Below are 23,105 nucleotides of genomic sequence, written 5' to 3' on the forward strand. Positions count from 1 at the left end.
CCTGCAGGATGGTGCTCACACTACTCCAATACAGGGTAGGGCAAGGAAGGGACAGAGATGGGAGCTGCTCCAAGACATATAATACAACTGCAGATCACAAACCTACCAAAGCCTAAGGATGTTCAAGTCTACAGCATACTTTGTGAGGGTCACATCACCGTAGGGCTGGACAGCAGGACTAAGAGGAAGCAGTCAAGCAGCAGTTGCTGTCTGCAAAGCTCTGCCCGGACTCCAGGCAGCTATCGGGGTTTTGAAGCCTGGAGATTGCTCCACTGACAGATAACCACAGTGCATCTCAGCACAGAAGATTGTTTTGCTAGGAGGGTGTGAACAGGTGGTGACAGGTTCTGGGAGAGTTCCAGCTGCTTTATCATACTTTCCATCTTTTTAGCATCAACATCTTGCTGGCATTCTCAGAAGATACGAGTGAGAAGAAGGATTTGGTGTTTCTCAGGTTGGAGAAAACTGGAATAGTGGATAGCCAAGGACAATGAGCAGAATGGTAATCTTCCCCAAGAGAGCAAATCTCTTCACAAGTTGCCTAGACCTTAAATCTTGCATTTCTCCTATATGGAGCTTATGGAATAAGTTTAATTTCCCTCCCTTCTGGCCACAGCAGTGCAAGAATAAAGAGCACTAAGCCATCATGAGAAACCTTCAAAACTTGGGGCCCAAGGTGGAGAACCACTAACAGCATCTCCAGGACACAAGAAGGACGGACATTGCAACCAGCCAGAGAAACACTGAGTCACTGAAACCAAGGGGTCCTCACAGATTCCTTCATGTTCATCCCTTCACAGGTCAGTCGTCTCAGGTGCATCCCAGAGTATTTTGCTGTTCCCACCACGCTGCAGAGGTAGCAATGCTGAGCACAGGGCACTAGTTTCAGGAATGCCCCAAGCATCTGATGCACTACCAATTTCAAGAAGCATTGGTTTGCTTCAAAATGAAGACAAAGCAGAAGCCATCTACAATGCTACGTCCTAGACAAGTGCTAGGGACCTCTGGAAGTGACAGACATCATGGCATCTAGATGACTCACATGGACAGGCAGTGCTATCTGCTTTGCGGAGGGATCTAATCTCCTAGGAGAAAGGGACCCTGGGGACACCACACCAGTCCCTTTGCTCCTGAATCAGGTGCGTGTGGTCCTAGAGCAATGCAGCTCCCTGCTGGCCCCGCAGCGAGGCAGAGACATGCAGTAGAACTGTGGGAAGGTCTGGGTTGCCGCTAAACGACTTACACTGCACATCTACTCGAATGGACTTGATGGCAGGGACCCCAACCCCATTTTCTGCTTTACAGTAATAGCGGCCCCCCTGCAGCCTTTGGATCTTCTCAATCCGAAGGGTCTCGTTAAGCACTGACGTCTCTTGGAATTTGTCCGATGCGCTGCCAGCGGTTTTGGTCCATCTCACCTGCACGAGAAGAACAAGAGAAATGCAAGCAATTGGTGACACAAACTGGAGATCCCAGGGGACAGCAGCACTGCCTTTGCTCCTCTTCCCCAACCTCCCTAGCCATTCTCAAAAATGGGCCCTACAGCACCACCAGACCTTACCAAAGTTCAACTGCTGGTCTCAGTAGACCAGCTGCTGACTCTCATCCATCACTTCCACATCTGAGTGTCCAGGATAACCCCTCAGTTCACCCAGAGAGACACTTCACATTTACCACTCCTGCTCTGGTCCTGTAAACCCAAGAACTTAGTTAGTTTTATATGACTACCTGTACAGCACAGGACTTTCAGCATTAAGCCTTGGGACCCCATGTGGCTGGTAGGGCAGCAGCAGACACCAGCTCACAGCTACAGAGCTTTTATTGCAATCAACACTCTTTCATCTTTCTCTGGACAGAAAGGCTATTTCTGCTGTTTGCTTTTCTAAGTAAGAGGGAGAAAATGCAGTTGCTATCTGGCTCTTGCCCCTTTTCCACAGGGAACCCCTGTGTATGTTATTTTTATAAGTCATCCTTTTGCAGTACACAAGCTTGTACTTTGATTTTAAAGATACAGAAAAGGAAAGAAAAAAATCCCTTCAGATTTCAAGCTATCTCTTGCATTTTTTGTCCTTATGTTACATGTCTTAAGAGCCTGGCTTGTGGGGGCAACGGAGCTGCATGTTATTTCATAGTAAATGGTGACAAGAGGACAGGACTCCTAAAGATTGAATGATTATTCTTATGTCTGGAATGAGGTACAGCCCTAGCAGTGGCGATACAAGCTTCCCCCCTTGTTTTCTGCAGTCCAGAAAATGAAAGGGAGAGATGGCTTTTCTCAGCCCATTGGTTTCTCGTAGCTGCAACCTCCCTTCTAAAGGTTGCTGACTGGTGGTCTCCCACACCGGTGCGCATTTAGGCTCTGGGACTGAGATCCAGCAAGATCAGCCAACAGAAAGGAGATAGACTTTCCATTCAGCATCGGTCACAGTTGAGATGGACCAGATACCTTGACTCCTTCCCCCAGACTTTGCCTACAGCTCACTACCACCACCTGATTGATGTTGATGCTCTAGAAAGAGCAGGAGTGTCTACATCCCATTCCCAGAGCGCTAGGCTGAGCAGACTTTCAGAGCTAATGACCATGGATTTATTTAGCCTTTGTAGGCTTATTATGAAATTGTCTGAGAGCCCCAAGACTCTCAGAGTTTCCTGTTTGCAAGGACACTTCAGCCAGCTCTTTAATCGTCTCAATTTCAACCTCATTTAAGTATTTTGGCCACATTTTCATACTTTAATGACTGGATCATAGAAGGGAAAAGAAAAGATTAAACAAAGGTTAGGATAAGAACTTAGCTGGGGAAGAAATTCATCTGTGAGAAGGGAGAGCAGAGATAGGACACAAGCCACATTTTACATGCACAGGCTCCAGCCTCCCCGATCACACCTGGTTCCACGCTCTGGTGTCCCCTGTGCATGTCCAGGCAATGACAAGCCACAACGTTGCCCGCTAGCATGCTGTCTGCATCAGGCTCTGCTCCAGCAATCTCTCTGGCTACTCAGGCTCAAATCCTCACAACCTGCCAACACCTTCCCACATTTTCAACATTCTTAGGCAAGGCCAGCCCTACCGTCTTCCTCATTTCTGATGTACACAGCTATCATCTGCTCATCACTGTCACGAGCCTAGGCTGGTCATTTTTGCTGGCCTGGCTCAGATAATTTCCTTCGTATTGTTTCCAGGATATCCTTTGATGGATAAGCCATTTCAAATCCTGTTGGCTGAGTCTCCCTCTCCTTTGTCATCGCCTCTTAGCCAAGTAGCTCCGCACAAGCAAGTCCACAGAAGCGTTGATTAGCGTATGCAGATGTATGGCTTCTCAGCACGAGTATCTTTGGCAGGATCAGGGAAGGGGGCCAAGACGGCACACGTATTGCGCTTGGCTCCCTTGAGTGTATTCTGGCACATCCATCCTCGTAGCACGCACCAGCTGCCACTCCTACCACACTCAGTCCCAGAGCGGGCAGAACCGTGCTCTGGTCCAGTATCTCTATAGACACATCCACACTAACAGCAGCCTTTATGTGGAGGCTACAAAGAAGTGCCACAGGGAGCACAGGTGACAGGCAAGACTGAAAGTTTACCTGTGGCCGAGGGTGTCCTGTGACCAGACACTGCAGGACCAGCGTGTCCCCCTCCCGAATTGTGTAAACGCGTTCACTTATGTTGTCTTCCTTCACCACGCACGCCTGCCCAGCATGGATGATTTGGGCCTGAGCAGGAGCTGTGGAGAGGAAAGAAGAGGTAAAGAGGGAAACAAGCAGCACCCCAGCCCCTTACACCCACTGACCGGGGTGGCTGCTCCCACAGCAGGGTGGAAGAGCCACCTCTTAAGCCACAGAGGGGAAAAGCCAAAGAGTTCTGGGTATGAGACACAAAGGTCTCAGGAGATATAAAACTGAGCCATTTTCCCCATCTCCTGGGTGGCTAGTATCAATTGTTATTTTAAAACCTTTCGTCGTGTTGGGATGAGCAGCTCTAAGCACTGAACAGCAGAATATGGAATTTTTTTGGTGGACCCTCCTGCACAGGCTGAGGACCAAGAATTCCCTGCTCTCATCTCTCCCAGAGAGTACGTGCAAACGGCTAAAGCAGGGACCTGGTCAAATCACAACTGCTCTACGCCTGTCTAAGACAGGCCTGACCACTATGATTTACCTTGCAGGGGACTGGGATAACTACCAAGCAGAGACGGAAAGGTCCGTGAAGCTCTGTGCAGCTTTTAGCACACGTCCCTAGAACAGGCATACCACACGTTGCAGGAGAAATGAGTCTTTCCCAAATTACACAGGAACCTACCTCAGCCCTGAGCCAGAGGAACAGCCTCTGCAGGATCGGGGGACTCAAAATCTCTAGGGATCTCTCCAGCTAGGGCTCCAAGCGGAGCCCAGTTACTGCCAGGAAAACAAGTGAAGAGCAGTGCTGTGGAAAAATACGTGGAAAGAAAGTTCCCAGAACAAAGTTTAAAAACTTCATGCCCCCCAAATGGCAACTATGTCCCACTGTAGCCCTGACCAACAGCAGGGAGAGAGAAGCTCCAGGAAAACAGGGGTTTTTAAAGAAAAATGCCTCTGCTCCAGAGTCCTGTGCAAACGACACTTAGGGCCCTACTCCAAAAGGGTTTGTGTGATCACTGAAATGGCTGAGATGTATTGAAGGTGACTGTGCTCCCCAACGGGACACATGTGCTTGTTTGAGGGGAAAACTCCAGTCACACTTCAAGGAACAGAGAAACCCACAAATATGTCTAAGAATTAGTGCCTCAGTGACAGTCCCCCAGGGATACCTCCCCGTCTTGCTACAACACTTCCAGCTCTGGAGTCACAGCTCTAGCTCCCATTAGTGAAATACAATGCAAATGAACAAACCGCTGTGGAGATGATCAAAGGGTTTAAAGCAACAAGCTTTAGCAAGCCTTCTGAAACAAGCACAGATTTTGCACAACCTGTTAAAGCTGAACTGAGCACGCACTTTTTTCTCAAGGTTAGTTTGAAGCTTCAAAGACTACTTTTTCAATTTCTTTCCCCCCCCCCTTCATTCTTTTGGCATAATCAAAATGCTCTAAACCCAGTCACCTGGCCAAGGAAGGTGCTCAGATTTACGCTGGTTTAATCCACCAGCAGCACAGACCTAGGGCAGGCTGTGCTGGGGCAGTGGAGGACATTTGCCTTTGAGGTCAGCCTGTACAAACTGGTGTCACCACAATGCCCTGATCAAGTAGCAGTGACACAAGACTGGACACAGGGCTAGTGGGCAGCAAGCTGCTCTTGCTGCTGGGGCTCCACAGCCTGCCACGGCCACCCAGCACCCAGGCAACAGCACTGCACGTGTAGCAAGCAACTCCCTCTTTTTGCATCTCTTCTGTCTTTCCAGTGAGGTGGCACTTTGTTAAAATCATTATTACTGTCCAAACTGTTGACTAACAGAAGCAACATGTGTATTTGAATGATATAATGTCACAAACACAGCCAAATCCCTCAGCCTCTCCTGTCTTCTCCTTCTGCAGGGCTCCCAGGAACGTGCCTGCCATCACTTGAGTATCACGGAATGCTGAAACCGACTGTCAAAGCTTCACTGATACGACTGAGCAGACGAGTGACCTTCCCCTGCCTGGATGGCAGAAGAGTCTTGTTGAACCCAGGAGAAAGCAGAAATCTATATGTGCTTACATACATCTGTGTTTGTATACACATACATGTATGGACATACATACAGGTATGTAAATATATTAAGTAAAATAGTGACTTATCAGAAAAAAAATCATGAATGCTTTTTAAGAGGAGTAATCCAGAAGCCTATATAACCTTTGCCAGTATGCCTTAATCCAAATGACAATCCCTTTCAGCCCTGGGATCAGACCTCTGCAGACCTGCCATCACACCTTTAACCCCATGTGCACTGCAGAGCATCGCTCAGAGTGCTGAGACTCAGGCTGTGATGCTGAAAAAAAATCCCTGCTCTATGATTAAAAGAGAGACTCTGTCCCTTCCCATCCTGTACCATATTCCTCCCCATCCCTGACCTGTGCTGCCTGCATTTCAGTGGGGTCCTGGCACCCTGCAGCAACAAAACTCTTACGATCTCTCTTCACAGTCTCTGGGCTGCATTTGCCTGCTGGTGGCTCTATTCTCCCTTTGCAAACATGACCTTGCTGCAAAAACTAATTTCCAGCCACCCCAAGGAGAATCAGAATATTTATCTGTAGCTCTAGCTCCCAGTGAAATGTTTCCTTAAGTCACTCTGTTGTACCCCACATGGTATACAACTTAGACTCTTTTTCCTTTGGCCATCCCATATCCATAATTTAACCTGTCTTCTGCAACTCTCTCCTGTCACTCACCTAAAGGCATTTCTACATGGGGAATTTCCACAGTAAAATCATTAGGTACAGTGGTACAGGATTAGAGGGGTTTTGTGCAACTGCTCTGGTGCCAAAATACCTTGTGGTAATTTGTTGGTGTCTGAGTTTGATAGAAATATTATTTAAACTAATCCTTATATGGCACTAATCTATGGCAAAACCCTAGGGATAAGCCCTGTGTCATAATTTTGTCCTCTCCTCCCAGATTCTCCCTAGTTCCACCAGGCTGTAATGAAGCTTACAAGCAAGGGTGTGCACATCCAGCTTTGTTCGTGGGTGTCTTAACCTGCTTGTGTTACCATCACTAGTACCTTTCAGCAATATCCATTGGAAACAGACATTCCCTTACGTGAATCCCCACTGTTTAAGCTGTAACATCTCTCTTGCAATCATAGCACCAGGTCCCCAGTAGAACAACCACCATTTTTCTATGTCTTAAGCCCCATATGAACACAGATCTCTCAAAAGGGATCTCAAAGCCTGGGGTTGTCTTGGAGAGAAAAGCACACGCATAGATGGCATAGAAATCTGGAAACTCTGCCTTTGGTTACAACTTGACATTAGTGAAGTGGTGGGGGCTGAGCAACAAACCAACCCAGCTCTTATGGGATTGCATTAAATCACAAGAGGAGATTCGGGAAGGTCTCGGTTCCAGGCTCAGCCTGCCACAGCACACAAAAGCTGGGAAAGTCACCCCACACCGTATTACAGATGGGCAGAGACATTGTGAGGATTAATTGCACTTTTAATGTGCTTGAACAGAAAGAATACATTATTGTTTGACATCATCCCAGGTCTCCTGGAGGATTTCAGCATGCAGACAGTTTGCGCATTGCCAGCACAACAGGATGGCAGGACCATGCCTGTCAGAGTAAACAGTTTCACAGAAGGCCCTAGGAGGGAAAAGAAGGGCCAGAGCAGGTGCTGGAGATGAAGCCATGATCTCAGCTGTTCTCAGCAGTGCTCCATGAAGAACAACCTATGCACAGATACAACCTGCCCTGCTAAGTCCTGCTGGAGCAGAAACCCTTTCCCTCAGGCTGGCAAACCCTAAAGCAGAGGTCGAAGGAAGACCTCTGATGACCTCTGTGGGGAAGAGGGGACAGGTTGCTTCCTACTCTTTTTCCCCAAAATTTTGGGGGACAGATACATCATCATTTCCCTTCCACTTCCATGTGACAGATCAACTTAGCAAAGGCTCCCAATACAAAGTCTTCCAGAGAAACTGGGCCAGCCAAATATTGAGTGCCAGAGGCTTTACAAAGGCAAAATTCAGGCTCTGAACATGCAGCATTAGGCCCTTCCTCGGCAAAAGGCTGCCTTGCAATGCAGTTGGCCTCTGCACTGAGATTTCCTACTATGCTTTCACTTGATATATTTACACATTAAAACTAAAGGAAATTGGAGTGGATAGAATAACTTTATTCCCAGTGCAGTGTACTGTACAATGTTATTATTACTATAATCTGGAAAGTTTATGAGACTCTTGGTGCTTAGAGGTTGCTACTATCATTAAAATGCAGAAAAGGAGAGAGAAATGGTATTTTGGAGAGGACTGAGTGATCTGTATTTGGTTCACAGGTCTAGCCATTCATCTTTTGGAGCCTGAGATCCCATGGCTACAATGGCAATGATGAGAGCTCCTTCACAGAGAGGGTGGTGAGCGACAGATGGTGCACCGACACTCTCTCAGTCATAGTCAGCAACCATAGGGGCAAGGCTGCTCACCCCTTTTGCAACACAGCATCAACTACACTTTGCTGCTGCCTTCTTGGCAGGCTAACACTAGCCATCACTGTTAGACTCTGCCCCACCACCACCTTTGCCACCTGCAGATGTCCTGCAGACAGTCTCAAGGAGGAAGAACTTTCATCTCCCAAACTGCTGGCCCAATACCTGCAGCTACACACAGAGGGACACTGAATCCACCCATCTCTACTACCACTCTCCTGCAGGGTGGGGAGAGAGGGAAGTTGCACCCAGAGCTTTCTCTCTTCCTCAGGCTTAATCTACCACCCTGCTTTGCACGGCAAGTGATACCCTCCCATACATCTGCTGTAATTATAATTCAGTCTCTTCTGCACATAAGACAAGCAAAGAAGCCAGGGTCCTTCCCCATCCCTGTTCACAGGCTCTCTGGACTCACGTTGCTCAGTTACATGGGAGCAAGAGTCAGGGGGACATCAGATGCTAATCTGTTGCTTAAACCCCTGAAGAACCTGCCCATCTCCTTCCCTCACCCTTCGCGTCCTGAGCAAGCAGCATGTAAGGGACACATCTTGAAGGCAGTTCCCAGAAAGGTAAATAATACATGGTGTTTATAGAGCACATGGGGTTGAATAAGCATTTAATTAAGGAAATCCACATGTGGCATTCCTTGCTGAACAGCCACTCTCAGTAAATGCCTGTCCACAGTGGAACTGCCCTGCGGCACCATTAGTTACAGACCCTGCATGGCAAAGCACCCAGGGAGCATCTCAGGCCTTGAAGTCACTGCTTTAGTTAGCATTTTATCCCATCTGTTCATGCAATACACAACTCTGCTCGAAAAGCAGGGACATACAAACACGAAGACCTTTGAGGAAGGGGTCATGCCCTCTTAGCAGAGCACAAAATTGAAGAAAGCGTACAAGTAAAGGGAAGAGACATGCTAGCAACACTCAGCAGGAGCAAGGAAGATCTAGTAGGGTCTGCAGGGGCAGCATCCTGACGGTCAAACAAAACACCTTGCTCATGTCTGCTCTGGGAGGGGATGGCAGCTGCCTTGTTGTGTGCTCCATCACTATTCAGCTGGTCGCATTGATTGCTCCACTGTGGATGAAGACCACAGGCTTTGCTGAACCTTTTGACAAAACAAATTAACCAGGCCAGCTCCAGCCCACAATGCAGGGTATGATATCGATGGGCCATTTGAAAAGGAAAATTCACTCCAGCTCGAGGACGATTATGGAAATAATAATACACAATCAGTGTCCATTAACATCGTCAGCAGGGCTGTGGATCAATAGCGTATTAATGGCTGAAGGAAGACCGCCTATACCTATCAGCAGTTAAGACCAGCACAATAGCAGAAAGAGAGGAGATGGCAGTGGGTGTAATCGAGCCCAGGCACTGGATGTCTTTGCGCAGCCCACCCAGGGGAACCCATCACCACCACTTTCTGAACATGTTCCCTGGCTGCTTGCTTGGGAGCCTCCTCCTCCTCACCTCAGCCCCTCCCAGCCTCTTTGCCCAGCACCACAGCAAAGGGTGCACAGCCCCTGCAGGGAGCTTCCCCAGCTGAAGCTGTCCAATACAGCTTAACCTTAGGCTCCAACTTTTAATACAAGGCCAGGTTAATACCATAGCACAGAGAGGCAATGCAGAAGCCTCCAGGGATAGCTGAGGAGCAAAGTGCATCCATGGTCCCAGGTCTCCTCCCACTTCTTGGTCTTTTCTCTTGTCCAACCTCCTCTTGACTCCTCTAACATTGTGCGCTGCTTGGGCAGCTCTGTGCTGCTACAAGGCTGTCCTAAAGCAAAAGTCACCAGGAAGCCCCCCCTTCATACTCACGCTAAGGGCTACAACCCCAAGCAAGATGGATCTCCACCGAGGCTCTTTTGCTCCCATGCATGAGTGTTCTCACTGAAGCTCAAACCACGTATGCTAAAAAAATAATAAAAAAATTCTACTCACTGTATTCCTGGCCTAAATTTGCAGCAGGGAACATGTCATATTTCAGCAGCAAAATGTCTCTGACTCTCTTGGTATTTGTACACTGATCATGACTAAAACAAACATCAATCCACCCACAAAAGAAACAAAGCCACTTCAAGATATGCAAAGCAACCACATCTAACCCTACACAATACTCCATAGCACTCTTGAGCAAGAAGAGAAGAATAGAATTTTCAATGGAAGTGCACAGAGAAATGCCAGAGTTGTGGAAAGTAATCACAGAGCATGAAACTTGGCTACTTAAAATAGCATGGTTTTTTTTTTTATTTATTTGGAAGAGACCAAGACTGTCTTTACATCTCTGGCTGATTGCATTTCCAGAAACAGAGTTTCCTTTTGCAAAGCTCAGCCAGATGATTTGCACGGTCTTAAAATAACTTTTTGCTTAATCAATGCCACTTCCTTGAAGCATCTCTATAGTTTTGGTTCTTTTAGAAAAATTCCAGCAACGAATCACGTGAGATGTCATCAATAGCAGGTACACCCCCCAGTGACTGCAACACCTGCTCCCGAGACCTTCGTTCAATTTAAAACTAAAAAGGTATTGTGTGCTTTACTAAAGTATCAAAGTCACCAGATCATCACTGACACCCCTGCCAACCCCCACCTCAACTGCCTGCAGTGGCTCAGTAGTCTTCCTAGGTGTTCCCAAAATTTTCTTACATAGCTGCACCTAGCTGTCCACCTAGCTGCAGAGTACCAAGCAGCAGAGCAAAATTGATTGGCAACTTTGATAGGAATCAAAGGACAGATGTTACACACAGAACATTATGGTGGCATAAACTCTGCATCACTGTTTAACTCATATGCCTGAGTGGAACTTGTGTAGATGACTCAATGCCAGCAATATGAAGTAGGTTGTCTTCAAAACTTTAGGGGTTCCAGATGTGGTAGCAGTCAGAGCCTGCACCTCAGCAACACTGTCCTGGAAGCTTCCAGCTTTGGTTAAGAAATGAAAAAAGCATGTCTGTCTTGTAATAGCCGTAAAAGAGACTATCATCTTTCCCAACCCGCTTCCCCTGTGCCAGCTTCAGGGCCCAAGCTCTATCTCTAAATCTTGCTGCAAATCCCAGTGAACCACAGAGTCACACTCAGGTGAGGTGATCATGCCAAGCTGAGTGCTCAAAGCATTGCACTTAAAAAGCCGTTTCTTGTCTGGGTGCTACTTAAAGCTCCTAAGTGTTTTAGGGGAAAATGCAAATGAGACAAGCAGCTGGGGGCAGAAATCAGGCATCTTCTAGTCTGGAGACCACTGACAGGCTGACTCGTAAAATATCTGAAAACCAAACAGTCCAGTCAGAGAAGAGAAGGCTGCAAAGAGAGGAACTCAACTGGACATGGGCAGCACAGACACTCACTTATCCTGCCCATGTGCTGCAGGAACAGTCCCCAGAAGACAGGCCAGCACCAAGCTCCTTGGCAGGTTTGATTCCTTGCCTCCCCCACCAGGTCTCCAGCCCCCTGAGTCAGTCTCCAGCTGCCCCATGCACCCACCACCCACTGATGGAGAATAAACAGTTACAGGCATCCATAAAACCTGCTAACCCTCTGGCCTTTGTAAGCCCTCGTGCTCTCAGCTTCCAGTGTGCCCATCACCAGGGGCCTCCAAGCAGCCGGTTCAGCAGAGAACCAAGCCCAACTCGGACAGACGGGAGTCAGCTGCTCTTCAAGCATTTCACACTTCTGCTCTCCCTGCTCACTCCTCCATCGCAGCACGCAGGAGCCACTGAAGCTGCACGCCCCACTCAGCCAGGAAAACTGCCTTTCGCAGGCATGCTGGAGCTTGTCAGCACAGGTAGCAAAGCCCAACAGGCAACATCCCCAGGATCTGCTGCTAATAACCTTTGCAAGCTAATGAGCTTTGCTCAAATGGCCCCAAGGGTTTTGCCCCTCTCCTCTTCACTGAATTCAAGATCAGCTTATTCCCAAAGTCACTGTTGGTGCTGCTTGTTCCACCTCCTTTCCCTTTTTATACTTTCAGCCACTTTAGTACAACAGTAACTCTTCAACAAAGAGGTCCACGCACGCAGATCTATAATCCAGTGTACTTTGAAACTCAGCTGTTGTTTCATTGCTGGACCATTTAACACAGGACATGAAAGGAGAGCACAACAGACACTTCATCCCTTCAAAAGGGAGAAAAAAAATGTCAATTTGCTAATCATCTGTCAACTATATTAGCAGCAAAGGTGCATGAACTCTAATCAATGAATAACTACAGGCTCCTTTTCATATCAAAAGGGAAAAAAACATCAGGCAACAGCTGTGGCTCCTGAATCATGAAAAACAAGGAAAGGCAGAGGGAGTGGTTTCAAACTGGGTTCCCTGGCTGGCACGATGCTCCAGACTTTGCTAGTGAAGAGTCCACCAAAATCACACATACATGCTAAACCCCTCTCCTGGTAACACAGAAAGAGACAGATTCAAGTTCTAAGTATTCTAAAAATAATAGACAAGAAAAATAACAAAAACTAAACCAGAATGCAATCAGAGTATGCTAACACAAACTGGGTAAGAACAGTATTTCCATGAAACTCCAGCTGGTGCTGTTCAAAACATGCTAAATCTTGAGGCCCAAATTCTTCAACACCAAAGTGAAAACTAGGGTCTGGTGAGCAGGAGAAGGGTTGGCAGAGAAGAGCTATCGGAGGAGAGGACTTCTCTAGATGGAGAGCCAAGAGGGATGCTGTACGCTGAGGGCTGCTAACCCCAGAGGGTGGGTGCATGGCTGTGGGGTTAGCAAAGCAAAGGCATTTGGGGTTTTCACCGGCCCGTGCCCCAGCTCTCCCGCAGATCTCCCTGTCCACATGACTGAGCAGCTCCACCATTGTCAGACAAGCTCCAGCAGAGGCACAGAGCTCGGTACAGACCACAAAGCCCATCTGAGAAGCTGGGTAAACACTCAGGCACTGAATCTATGCTAAATTCCCACCTGTCACCACTCTGCTGCTTCCAGAGCCCCATCTAGCCAGCTTGGAGGGAGCTGGGGATGTGAGGGCAATCATGCCGTGATGGCAGTGCAAACATTCCCTCCACGTAGGAGAAGAAAGATTCAACAAATGGCCATGTTTACCCACTGCTATACCCAGCCTCCACAGAAAGTGAAAGGCTATTTCAATTGTGAAATGGAGTAGGGGTGGGGGGAAAAAAAAATCACTGCAGGAGCCCGAGAGTGATAAGAGCCACAAGAAAGAGACTGAAATAAAAGTTTCCCTGAAAGCCTGTTTTGTTCTTGCCATAGTTAGAAAGAGCTGGAAATACAAAAGTTACCCTTATTTCAAGTATCTAAAATCCAATTTTGCTACTGAAAAGTGGTGGGCAGCAGGGACTTGTCTCTGTCCAAAGCGCTGCACAGCAGTACCCATCCCATGGGCACTCCAGGTCCCCTGCAGCAAAGTCAGTTCCCAGGGGATGACAGCACGGTGGCTGCACAAGGTCAGCTCTCAGCCCCAAGCCATTTGGTGGGGGACAGGCAGCTGCGGCACAAACCCCAGCACAACCACTCACTGGCAACCCTGGCAGAGATGCCAAGGACCCAGGGGACAGCAGAGACTTGGCACCCCTCTGCCAGGTGCTTATCTGTTCCCGGCAAGAGCAGGATTAGAGACAGGGTGCTGCTGATGATACAGGGATGCTGCCGGTGATACAGCCGCTCAGTGGAAAGAAGCTTTTGTGCCCAAATGAGCTCCCATACAGGCCCTCACAAAACACTGATGCTTTTATCCCCCAAGCAGTGCTGTTAGGTGGGGAAATGCTGCTACTGCACACTGCCAGCTGGGGAAGATAAAGAAATGAAATAGCTTGTCCATCGTTAAGCAGGAAGCCTGAAGCACGGCCAGGGATCAATCCGTACCTAATTCCAGTCTAGCACCTTATAATGCAAAGGCCAAACTTTAGCTTCCAACACTGCCTAATACAGCACTAAAAATTCACATTCACAGGGAGCGGAGGAAGAACACTTCTTGTGCAACACAGAAGGGTTTACTCAAGAAAAACTGTTTTCCTCTGGATTTTCTCCCATATCCCTGTTCACCTGCACAAGGAACTTGAGCCTGAGAACTACTGCCAGCAAGCAAAACGACCTAGAGAGGGAAAAGCAAATATGACAGTTCAACTCCACCCCAAAGGAAGAGAGGGAGCACTGAAAGGAAATGCCAGCAAATTGTCAGCAAAGCTGAGGCAATGGGGGCTGCGTGACACCCCTGGAAATCAAGCCAAGTAATGTTTTATCTTGACAGCATCCTTTACATCCCTGCTCTGCCTTTGGTGTGCAGAGTCCTGGAAAGTCCCTAGTTCTTTCCCTCTTGAGTACCAATAATTAATAACCACAACCTGGCAGACAAGCGAGCAATTCCCTCTGGTTCCGATAAGAGGAGCTGACATCTCTCTAACCCCAGCCACCTCCATTGTTTTATTCTCTTTGTTTATTGATCCTTTTATGCACATAATGCAAATTGACATTTAATAATTCAGCTGAGTTAATGGTGCTTAAATATTAAAAGGCTTTTCTCTTTTAATTAGCTGTAGCAAAATAGGCAACAAAGGAGTGCTAGATAGATGCCATTTAAAATGCTCTTGTCCAAGTTCCTTGGCATTTTTCTAGGGACAGGAAAGAACAGTTCAAGGGAAATTTTGTACAAGTCTCCTACTCTCACTAGGAGGGTAACTAACTCATAGAAGCATTTTCAGAGGCTTTGATTCATAGAGCATATTCATCTCTGTCAGCTCTTTGTTTTCTCTCCCTTCTGTTCTTCTCCTAACAATGACAGAGGGGAGAGGAAGGAGGGGCAGAGGACAGAAGAAAAATCCTTCCCTCTAAGGAGTGCCACCACTGGTGACCAGCACCCATGTAACACAGTGCAGATGCAGTAACCCCTCCTTGCCTCCGTAAGGCTCTGCACACAGGGAGCATTTTCTGTCACTCTGCATCTGCCACACGCCACTCGTGCAGCAGATGCAGAAGCCTTCTGATATGTCATTGCAACACCTGCAACCAGGTGAAAACAGAGCTAAAAAGTACACATAGCTAATCGAAGAGTTACGAACAGCACAGAAATCTTGCAATTATTCCCTGGGGCAAGAATAACTAATTCAGGAAATTAATTTAAGATCATAGTGACAAAAAAATATTCCAGATGTAACAGGGCAAGGGAACACACATTTATATCTCTTCTGTTCATTATGCCAAGGGTTGAGAATGAGAAGGAAGATACACTTTAAATAATCTTTAAACCTCAGTCTCATCTCAGCTGGAGCCAATGGCAGTAATACATCTTAGTCATAATGTTGCTGGTGTATGGCATCACAACCACAAAGAGCTGGTATTATTTGGGATGTTTTAACTGCGCATACCTCCTCGCTTAATTAGCTCTCATTTTAAGTCCTGGATTGGTGCGAGTTTGGGATAATGATCTCCCACCTGACCCAGAGTAAAACCATGTAGTCACAATAATTAGATATAGTAACTGTTAATAACTTAGTTTAATTACAACCTATTTTCTTCAAAATTAGCCTAGACATAAGATTTCAATGAATTTTAATTACATGCCACATTTGAAGAGCCTGTGCTATTGCATTATTAAGTTAATTCCAGGCAAAGAAAGAGACTGACAAACACTAAATTCCTTACCGAGGACACTTAAAAAAATTAATCTTAATTCAAGCCAATTAATAGATTGACTTGCAAATTCTCTGCAAATTCATTCTTCCAGTGAGGACCAAGTACTGTAAATCTGTAGAGGATAAGCTGCATTTCACACATAACAAAGAGATCAAATTCCCAGTTTATGTGCAAAGTTATGCTCATCCTTCACAGCAGAGCAGCTAGTTGCATTTCCACAAAGCACTGAAGCCACCGCTCTGAACCTGCTGGGCAGGGCATCATGGCAAAGGGCGTTCCCACGTGCAGTGGCACCCAAGGACTTCAGGATCATGGGAGAGGGCAGAGTACTGGTTCTTCTGCCCAGGAGTGACAGAGGTGTGCAACACAGCCTTGTTCACAACCAGCATCCCCCCACGCACACAGGAGAGGGCAGTGGTGCACATACCAGAGTTAGCCCATTATACTTTTATGACTGATTTTAAGGTGCAGAAATTTGGATGCAGGAACTGCTACTTTATCTCCCCTTGCACGCAAATGCTAGAGGAGGGTCTTTCACAACCCTCTTAGACTTGGGGTACCCCCTGCCAGTTGTTTTGGCAGAACACGGGGAACCCCTCCTTGCCTCCGTAAGGCTCTGCACACAGGGAGCATTTTCTGTCACTCTGCATCTGCCACACGCCACTCATGCAGCGAAATATTCTTGACACCATAACAAGCAGTTTGCATTGTTTCCCTTTAATAGATTATCCACCTACTCCTCTCCAGCTGTGCAACATGTCTGGCCACACAGCCTCTCCCAGGCAGGTACTCCTCAGCCCAACATTCTGCTTATTGTTGCTCAGGAGACTTAGGAGGTGATGGGGGAGTAAATGCCTAGCGGACAAGTTGCATCTCCAGGAGTTTTCAGAGCAATAAAACACAAGCCTGTTTCCAGCCTTTTCAGCACCAAGTTACCAACTTTGGCTTTCTGTAGTCTCCCTTCCATCTGCAGCTGCTCTCAGTAAAATAGGGCCACTCGCTGGATGGATGTGCAATAAACTCACCCAGTACTGCAAGGCTGTTCCCACAGACGGGACGGGCTTGGGGCCACCACTACAGAGAGCTCCGCTCAACCACAGGTGCCAGGTGTTGGTCTCAGGAGCATCCCCCACCCCCTGCAAAACATGAGTAGCTCTGGCATTGCCACATCTTGGCTACACTGATGGGGTTCATTCTGACAAACAGCTGCAGCAGCTCAAACAATTAATCTGTTTCAGGGAAGGAAAAAAAAAAAAGGAGGGGAAAAGTAAAATGGACTAGTAAAGAGTTTTGCACAAAAACCCCATCTGATTACAACTGAAACACAGGCAAGGAGAAGCGAGGCAGGCTGATGCTGGCTTGGCCGCTCCCTGGTGAGAGACTGTTGGCAATGAACTTGGGAGCAAAAGTTCCACAAAGCAAGATTATGAATTTATTACTCTGCATCTGTGCGGAGTCAAAAGATCGTCTGAAACACCAGAGACTTGCAGCGGAAATTGGGGAAGCGCTAATGCACATGGGATGTTGTTTAAAATAATTTCTCAGCTGGCTGACTGCACAGGGGGTAGAGACAGAGATTAATTCTCTACCCGAGATCATGCATTTGTGCAAACATTGTTGAGCAGCTTGTTCAACAGGGGATTCGGGGACTAACGCAGCCATATCAAAGCGGCCAGAGTCTAGCTGACAGCCTTGCAAAGGAAGCAAGATGATCTTTGACACGAAGGAAATAAAACTCTGAGAGACTGAAATGCTGACAGGCACCAGCCTCAAAGCTGAAGTGTGTCTGAAGAGGGAAGCTCTTTAAAGACTTTTGTTCTCAAACTCTCTTCTGCAAGAGAAAAGGCTTTGGCCTACTTAGGCAAGGCCAAGGGCAGGCTAAGACCTCAGCATATTTTAAAATCGCTTATCCTCAGCTCCACTTAATGTTCTCTTGATATTAGTAAGAAATTTCATTATATTTAAAGCACTCCTGGGCCTTCAGCTGTTTGTGGAATGACACAGAGCAGCCCATCCCATAGGGAACAGAATAGTCCCTTGGTCTCTGAAGGGGACAGGAGGAAAGGAAACTCCCAAGGACAGCAAAGTCTGAAACCAGCCTCCTTTCTTAAAGGCCTGAACCAACCCAGCCTGCGGCAGAACACCCTTGGGCAAATTAACACGAAAACTAGTCAGTGGGCTTCCCATCTAAAAGAAAAAAGTGTTTGAAGAGGGGAAGAGGCACAGTTTCTGAAAATACGCGCTTACCTGAACCTCCATAGTGTGCAAAGTTGAACTGCCATCCTCTCAATGAGGAAGTCCCTTGTGCTGCCCATCAGGCAGGGAATTGGTTTACCTTCTAAAAGCTAGTTTTGCCCCCAGGTTCAGCCTGCTCCAATTTTGCACAAAGGGGAAAGAGTCCCAGAGGAGCGTAGCTCTCCAGTAGCCCACCAGACTGCTGGCTGACAGGGACTGTGGAACTACTTCCCAGGGTTTGTCCTGAAAGACACATCACCCATTTCCAAGGCACCACCATTTTGTTTCACTGAGAAGGGCAGCATGCCTATCTTGGGGCATTTCAGAGCTCAATGTGACAAAAGATTGCTTCTGTTATAAGTTACATTGGGGAAACAACCAAGAACCATTTGAGTCTTGCAAATCACTTCTGCTAATCCTCATCTGGAGGGACACAAGTTGGCCTGGACAAGCTTATTGAATGGGCTGAGGTAAAAGGAAGTCATGCCTTGCTCCAGCAATGGGTGCAACCAGGGCTGGCTGTTCTTTCTTTCACAGGGCAACAAGCATTTGTACTGCTGGACACCCAAAAATGAGCCACTGTCACACATTACAGTCACCATACCTTTAAACTTCTCTCCCTGTTTGATCATGTCCTAAAACAGGGGGGAGAACAAAAAGTTGAGTTATCATCCATGTGCTTTCCCTGTTGCTGCCTGCCAAGGAAGGGGGCAAGGAGCCAGCTGAAGTATCTGGGGAGCTACTCATTAAACACCAAAGGATTTCACTTGCAGCAGCAGAAGTGTTCCAAACCACCAGCCACCATCGAGCACTGACAACAAATAGCTCTTCAGGACCTTGTTAACCACAAAGTTTTTCAGTCAAACTATCCCAACTCCACACAGGAGACATAGCATCCTGTATTTTTCTTAGTTACATGGACCTAATGGTCTTCAGTTCATGGCCTTCACCTTCTACCACTCTTATCTATCAGTGCTCAACTATGACACAAAGGAAAACAGAGAGTGGGAAAGAAACCCAGAAACCGAGAATAATCTTCAATGAGCAACTACGCAGTAATTGACTTGATGTGTGACCTTGGGCAAGCACATTCTCCCCTTGGTGTATCTTTGTCTCCCCATGTGTCATTTGACTAATTGCAGTACTGTGTCATGCAGGGTACTTTAAAGCTTATTGTTTATACAACTTTTTGAAGACGCAAAACACCATATAAGTGCTAAGTATTATTGTGGTTATTACCTTCCTCACAGGGGGGTTGTGAAGCTTCGTAATTAATGTCTGTAAAACAAACCTCTGTCATTGGATGACATGCTAGAGAAGCGCAGAGGATTAATATCCTCAGTAATCTGATGTGGGTTTTACTGTTCTGCGCGACACTTAATAAAAAAATAATTAAAAACAAACCTAAGCTGATACTGATAGGAAAGATGAGGAGGCAGGGCCGGATGCATGTGGGGACAGACCGCTCTCCGTTAATTAAGCCCAATACCATCAAGACAGTGCCAAGTATTTTCTTGCTCCTGTTGATAATCATGCATTAAACTTAAAGCTGATTTTGGATAACCAGAACTCTTGAGCACCCCAAAAAGACTCGCACTGCAGTAAGGAATACGAGTGAAGCAGCACAGCTCTGACCCCACAATCCTTTACACAGTAACTGCTGCCTGGGGAATTGGATAGACAGAGACCAAACAGGTGCAGGTATGCTTAGGGACCCCATAAGCACCTAGGGCAGAGCCAAAAAAAAGCTGGAAACCCACCCACAGGGCCCCACTTTCATACACCCCAAGTCCCTGGTCTCCAATCAGTAGCCTGGAGAAGAGAAATATCACTCCTTTGGCTGTGCAGGATTCAAGTCCCCCAGAGCACAGGCAGCTACCAGTCCTATGCATCGAGAGCCACTAACTCAATGGCTCTGTAAAAATACATACCAATAGCTTTATATTTCTTCAGTATGAGAAACGTAGTTCCTGAAGTGTTTTGCAGTGCAACCACTGCCATGTGCAACAGAAATGGAGAAGCCTTTGGAGAGTTTCCTGGAGAACAATAACCACTCACGAAGGAAAATTTCTGGCCATTGCTTTAGCTGCTTGAGTACTAGCTTTCTTCCCAGCACAGCAGATGTGGACAGAGAGTACCCCCATCCCAACACTCCTATACCTGCATTAAACAAAACAGCCCTCCGGGTGCTTCACGTGACTGAGTTCCCACCACATGTGCCCTTGTACGGGGTGGGAGAGGCATGGGCTGTCCTGCCTTTCCACACACAGGTTGCAACAGCAGCTCCCTGGCAGACTCCAAAATCAACAGTACACCTAAAGCAGCGCAGATTTTTTTGCGCAGCCGTTAATTAGGCTTCAGTCTTATTTACTGCATTTGTCCACATGGTTTCTTCTGGTGCCAATTCGCTTAGGTTAACACTAAAGTGATAAAAGTGATACTGGTTTTCCCTGCACACGTGCATACAGATACACCAACACTTTCCAGAGGCAAGTGGACCAACAGCAAAATTCAGAGGAGCTACAGAAAGAGCTCAAGGAACCACACATATTACAGATAGAAGAGTCCCATGGCACTTGCCAGGTCATCTGCAAGCAATCCCTACAGCCTGCTCCACAGTGATGAGCCTGATCAAGCTTTAAAATGTCCCCAGAGATGCATCTCCACAGCTGCTTTCATGTTTGCATCAAGGAATTTGTTCTGGCATTCAGCCCAAGTTGTCCCCACAGACAGAGAGTTTAAGTCAGGATGGAAAAACAGGACCCAAAGCACCTGTCTTGTAACAGGCTTGTTATCTTTTTGTTTATCACTTGAAGGCACACAGCAATGGGATCTGAGCTCACATCACATATTGCAGTAATAGGTGTGATTATCAACGATTTTTGTCAGGCATGATACACCACCACAGCAAGAAATACACCCATCCCTTCTCTTTAGAGGGCTTCAAGCAATGATGGGAAGCAGACTACAGCACCACAAGAGAGACAACAGCCACTTGAGGAGTCCGTGGGATAGGGTGGGAGAAGGAGAAGCTAAACAAACACCCTTCTTTACATAAGAGGCTCCACTCAATACTCACTTTTAAATCCTGAGAAACCACTTCCCCTCTACACTGACTCACTTGAGACTCAAAAGGAATACAAAATGCGTGTGGCACTATGCAGCAGTGTAACATCCCTTCTCCTTTCTCTGCCCAGTGCAAAGGATCAAGTCAAACATTCCCTCATCATCTTCAGTTTTACAGGGGAGGAGTTGGAGGGGGTGTGCCTCATTGGAGGATGTTCTGCTAATCCTTGTTATACATGACCAATAAGGGCAAAGGATTAGCATCACCAGCTGCTCTGCTAGGAAGTGCAACATGGAAAATTGGATGCATATATGCAGTGTGGAGCCATTAGGAAGAACTGCCTCAAACACCTCCCCCTCCCCATATTGCAGTTCATCATTCCCCATGTCATGCCCACTGCACTCCCCTTCAACACAGCCTTTATCTCTTCTCTCCTCTGCAGCCTGTTACTCCAAGTGCCATTTCCACTGCTGAAACACAAGCAACACCTCTTTCCCATCTGCACTGCTGTAGAGCATGTTACTCTCATCAAAATCATCCAGGGCAGCTGGCACATGCTGCCGAACGAGTAGAGAATTCAGCACCTCCTGCAGCTTGCCCTTAGAGTAGAGATGCCAGACAGCCCAGGTGTAAGAAGTCACTTTACCTAACATTTCACTATCATTTGTCATATCAAAAAGACTTTATAAGTACACAGGTGGGCAAAGGGGGCTGCTTCTATGAGCAATAAAACACAGCTTCCTCTGAGGTGGAACACAGCTAGTTAACAAGGGCTCAGGAACATTATCTAATTGCTCAGGCTAGAAAGGGAAAAGCAATCTAAACTGATTTGAAGCTTCAGAGGGAATTAGAGAAGCAGAATATAATTACCCAAGTCGGAATTTGGCCAGAACTCATGGGGGAAAAAAAAAAGCATGATTCTGGTCTTTAATGACCACAAACAACCAGCAACTTAGTTTTCCATTCCTTTCCAGAGTGGTACAGGCATGCATTTGATCTCGTTCATGCTAACACTGCTCTTTAAGAAGCACCTTTGAGGTAAGGAAAGATGCAGGGGATTTACACCAATGTAGCTGTCAATTACACTGCAGCTCCATGCTAGAGGGACCATACTGTCTCACATCACTCAGGTAACCTCAAACTTGGGAATATGCAGATTTTCAGTTCTTGAACTTCACAAGTTTTAAAATCCCCCAGCAAATCTTCAATAAAGTAAGTACAGGCTACCAACCAACTGCAGCCCATCATTTTTCAGAATACTCCATATCTGTTATCTTCAGACTTTTCACAAAGCACCCATGAAAGAACAGCAGGGGTTTTTATGGCTAGCTGTTGGCTGCACAGCTCTGGGTCCATGCATGTCAGCAGCACCGTCCTGGGCTTCTGCCCCAGCAGAACATCTTGGTGAAAAAGGGCTTGGTCAAACTCTGCATCCCCAAGGCGCATGTCAGTACTGCTCTTAGCAGATCCAATGTCACAGTGAGAAGGTACCAGAAAAGCATGCATTATAAAGGCTGTAAAGCCTTCCATCTCATTAGCTCTGGCATGCTGTTACTTTGAAGTTTCCCTGGTATTTTACAAGCTGTGAGAAGCAGCCAAGCCAAATCTGGTCTGTTTTAAAGGACAGCCAGACTCTCACTCAGGGACTCAAAGACTACACAGCTGCCTGCAGCTCACATGAAGTCCCTATGTGGGATGGGTCATGGGTAAAACACTACTTGCAAAAAGCTGCCAGCAATGCCAGACTGGCCCTTTTACATCTCCAACCTTGCAAGTACCTGTGAACAAGTAAAGACAAGGTTGGTGTCCTTCTGCTCCAGTCTACCCCGAAACAGATGCAAAACACAGCTCTGACAAGGTCTGAGCCTTGACTATTCCTGTCATGGGCACAGCAGGAGCAGGCTGGAATGAACAGAAGTCCCTACAGAGCAAAGCCCGTTTCTCCCGTTACCCTGGGGAGGGGTCTTGCCCCATGGCAGTCATCACCAGCCCTAACTTTGAGAGCTTTGACAGGCAGCCTTCACAGAAAATCCAACCCTTCATAGAGAGAAAAGTGTCACAAGTTAGAACACTTAAAAACCACGTATCGAAAAAAAGGAAACCATTG

The 23,105-nt window shown here is 47.0% G+C and overlaps 1 protein-coding gene across 3 annotated transcripts in view; it reads right to left on the reverse strand.

The window, feature by feature from the left end:
• The window catches only part of MDGA1 (MAM domain containing glycosylphosphatidylinositol anchor 1), a 144,253-nt gene that overhangs the window by 93,185 nt on the left and 27,963 nt on the right, over window positions 1-23,105 (reverse strand). For all 3 annotated transcript variants that reach the window (XM_075750087.1, XM_075750085.1, XM_075750084.1), the window contains exons 2-3: window positions 3,583-3,722; window positions 1,244-1,418 (exon numbers count right to left, since the gene is read on the reverse strand). In XM_075750087.1, coding sequence (XP_075606202.1) covers window positions 1,244-1,418; window positions 3,583-3,722 — 315 coding nt within the window. The remainder of the gene's footprint in view (window positions 1-1,243; window positions 1,419-3,582; window positions 3,723-23,105) is intronic.

The sequence above is a fragment of the Balearica regulorum genome, chromosome 3 (assembly GCF_011004875.1).
Source record: "Balearica regulorum gibbericeps isolate bBalReg1 chromosome 3, bBalReg1.pri, whole genome shotgun sequence".
Taxonomy (NCBI): domain Eukaryota; kingdom Metazoa; phylum Chordata; class Aves; order Gruiformes; family Gruidae; genus Balearica; species Balearica regulorum.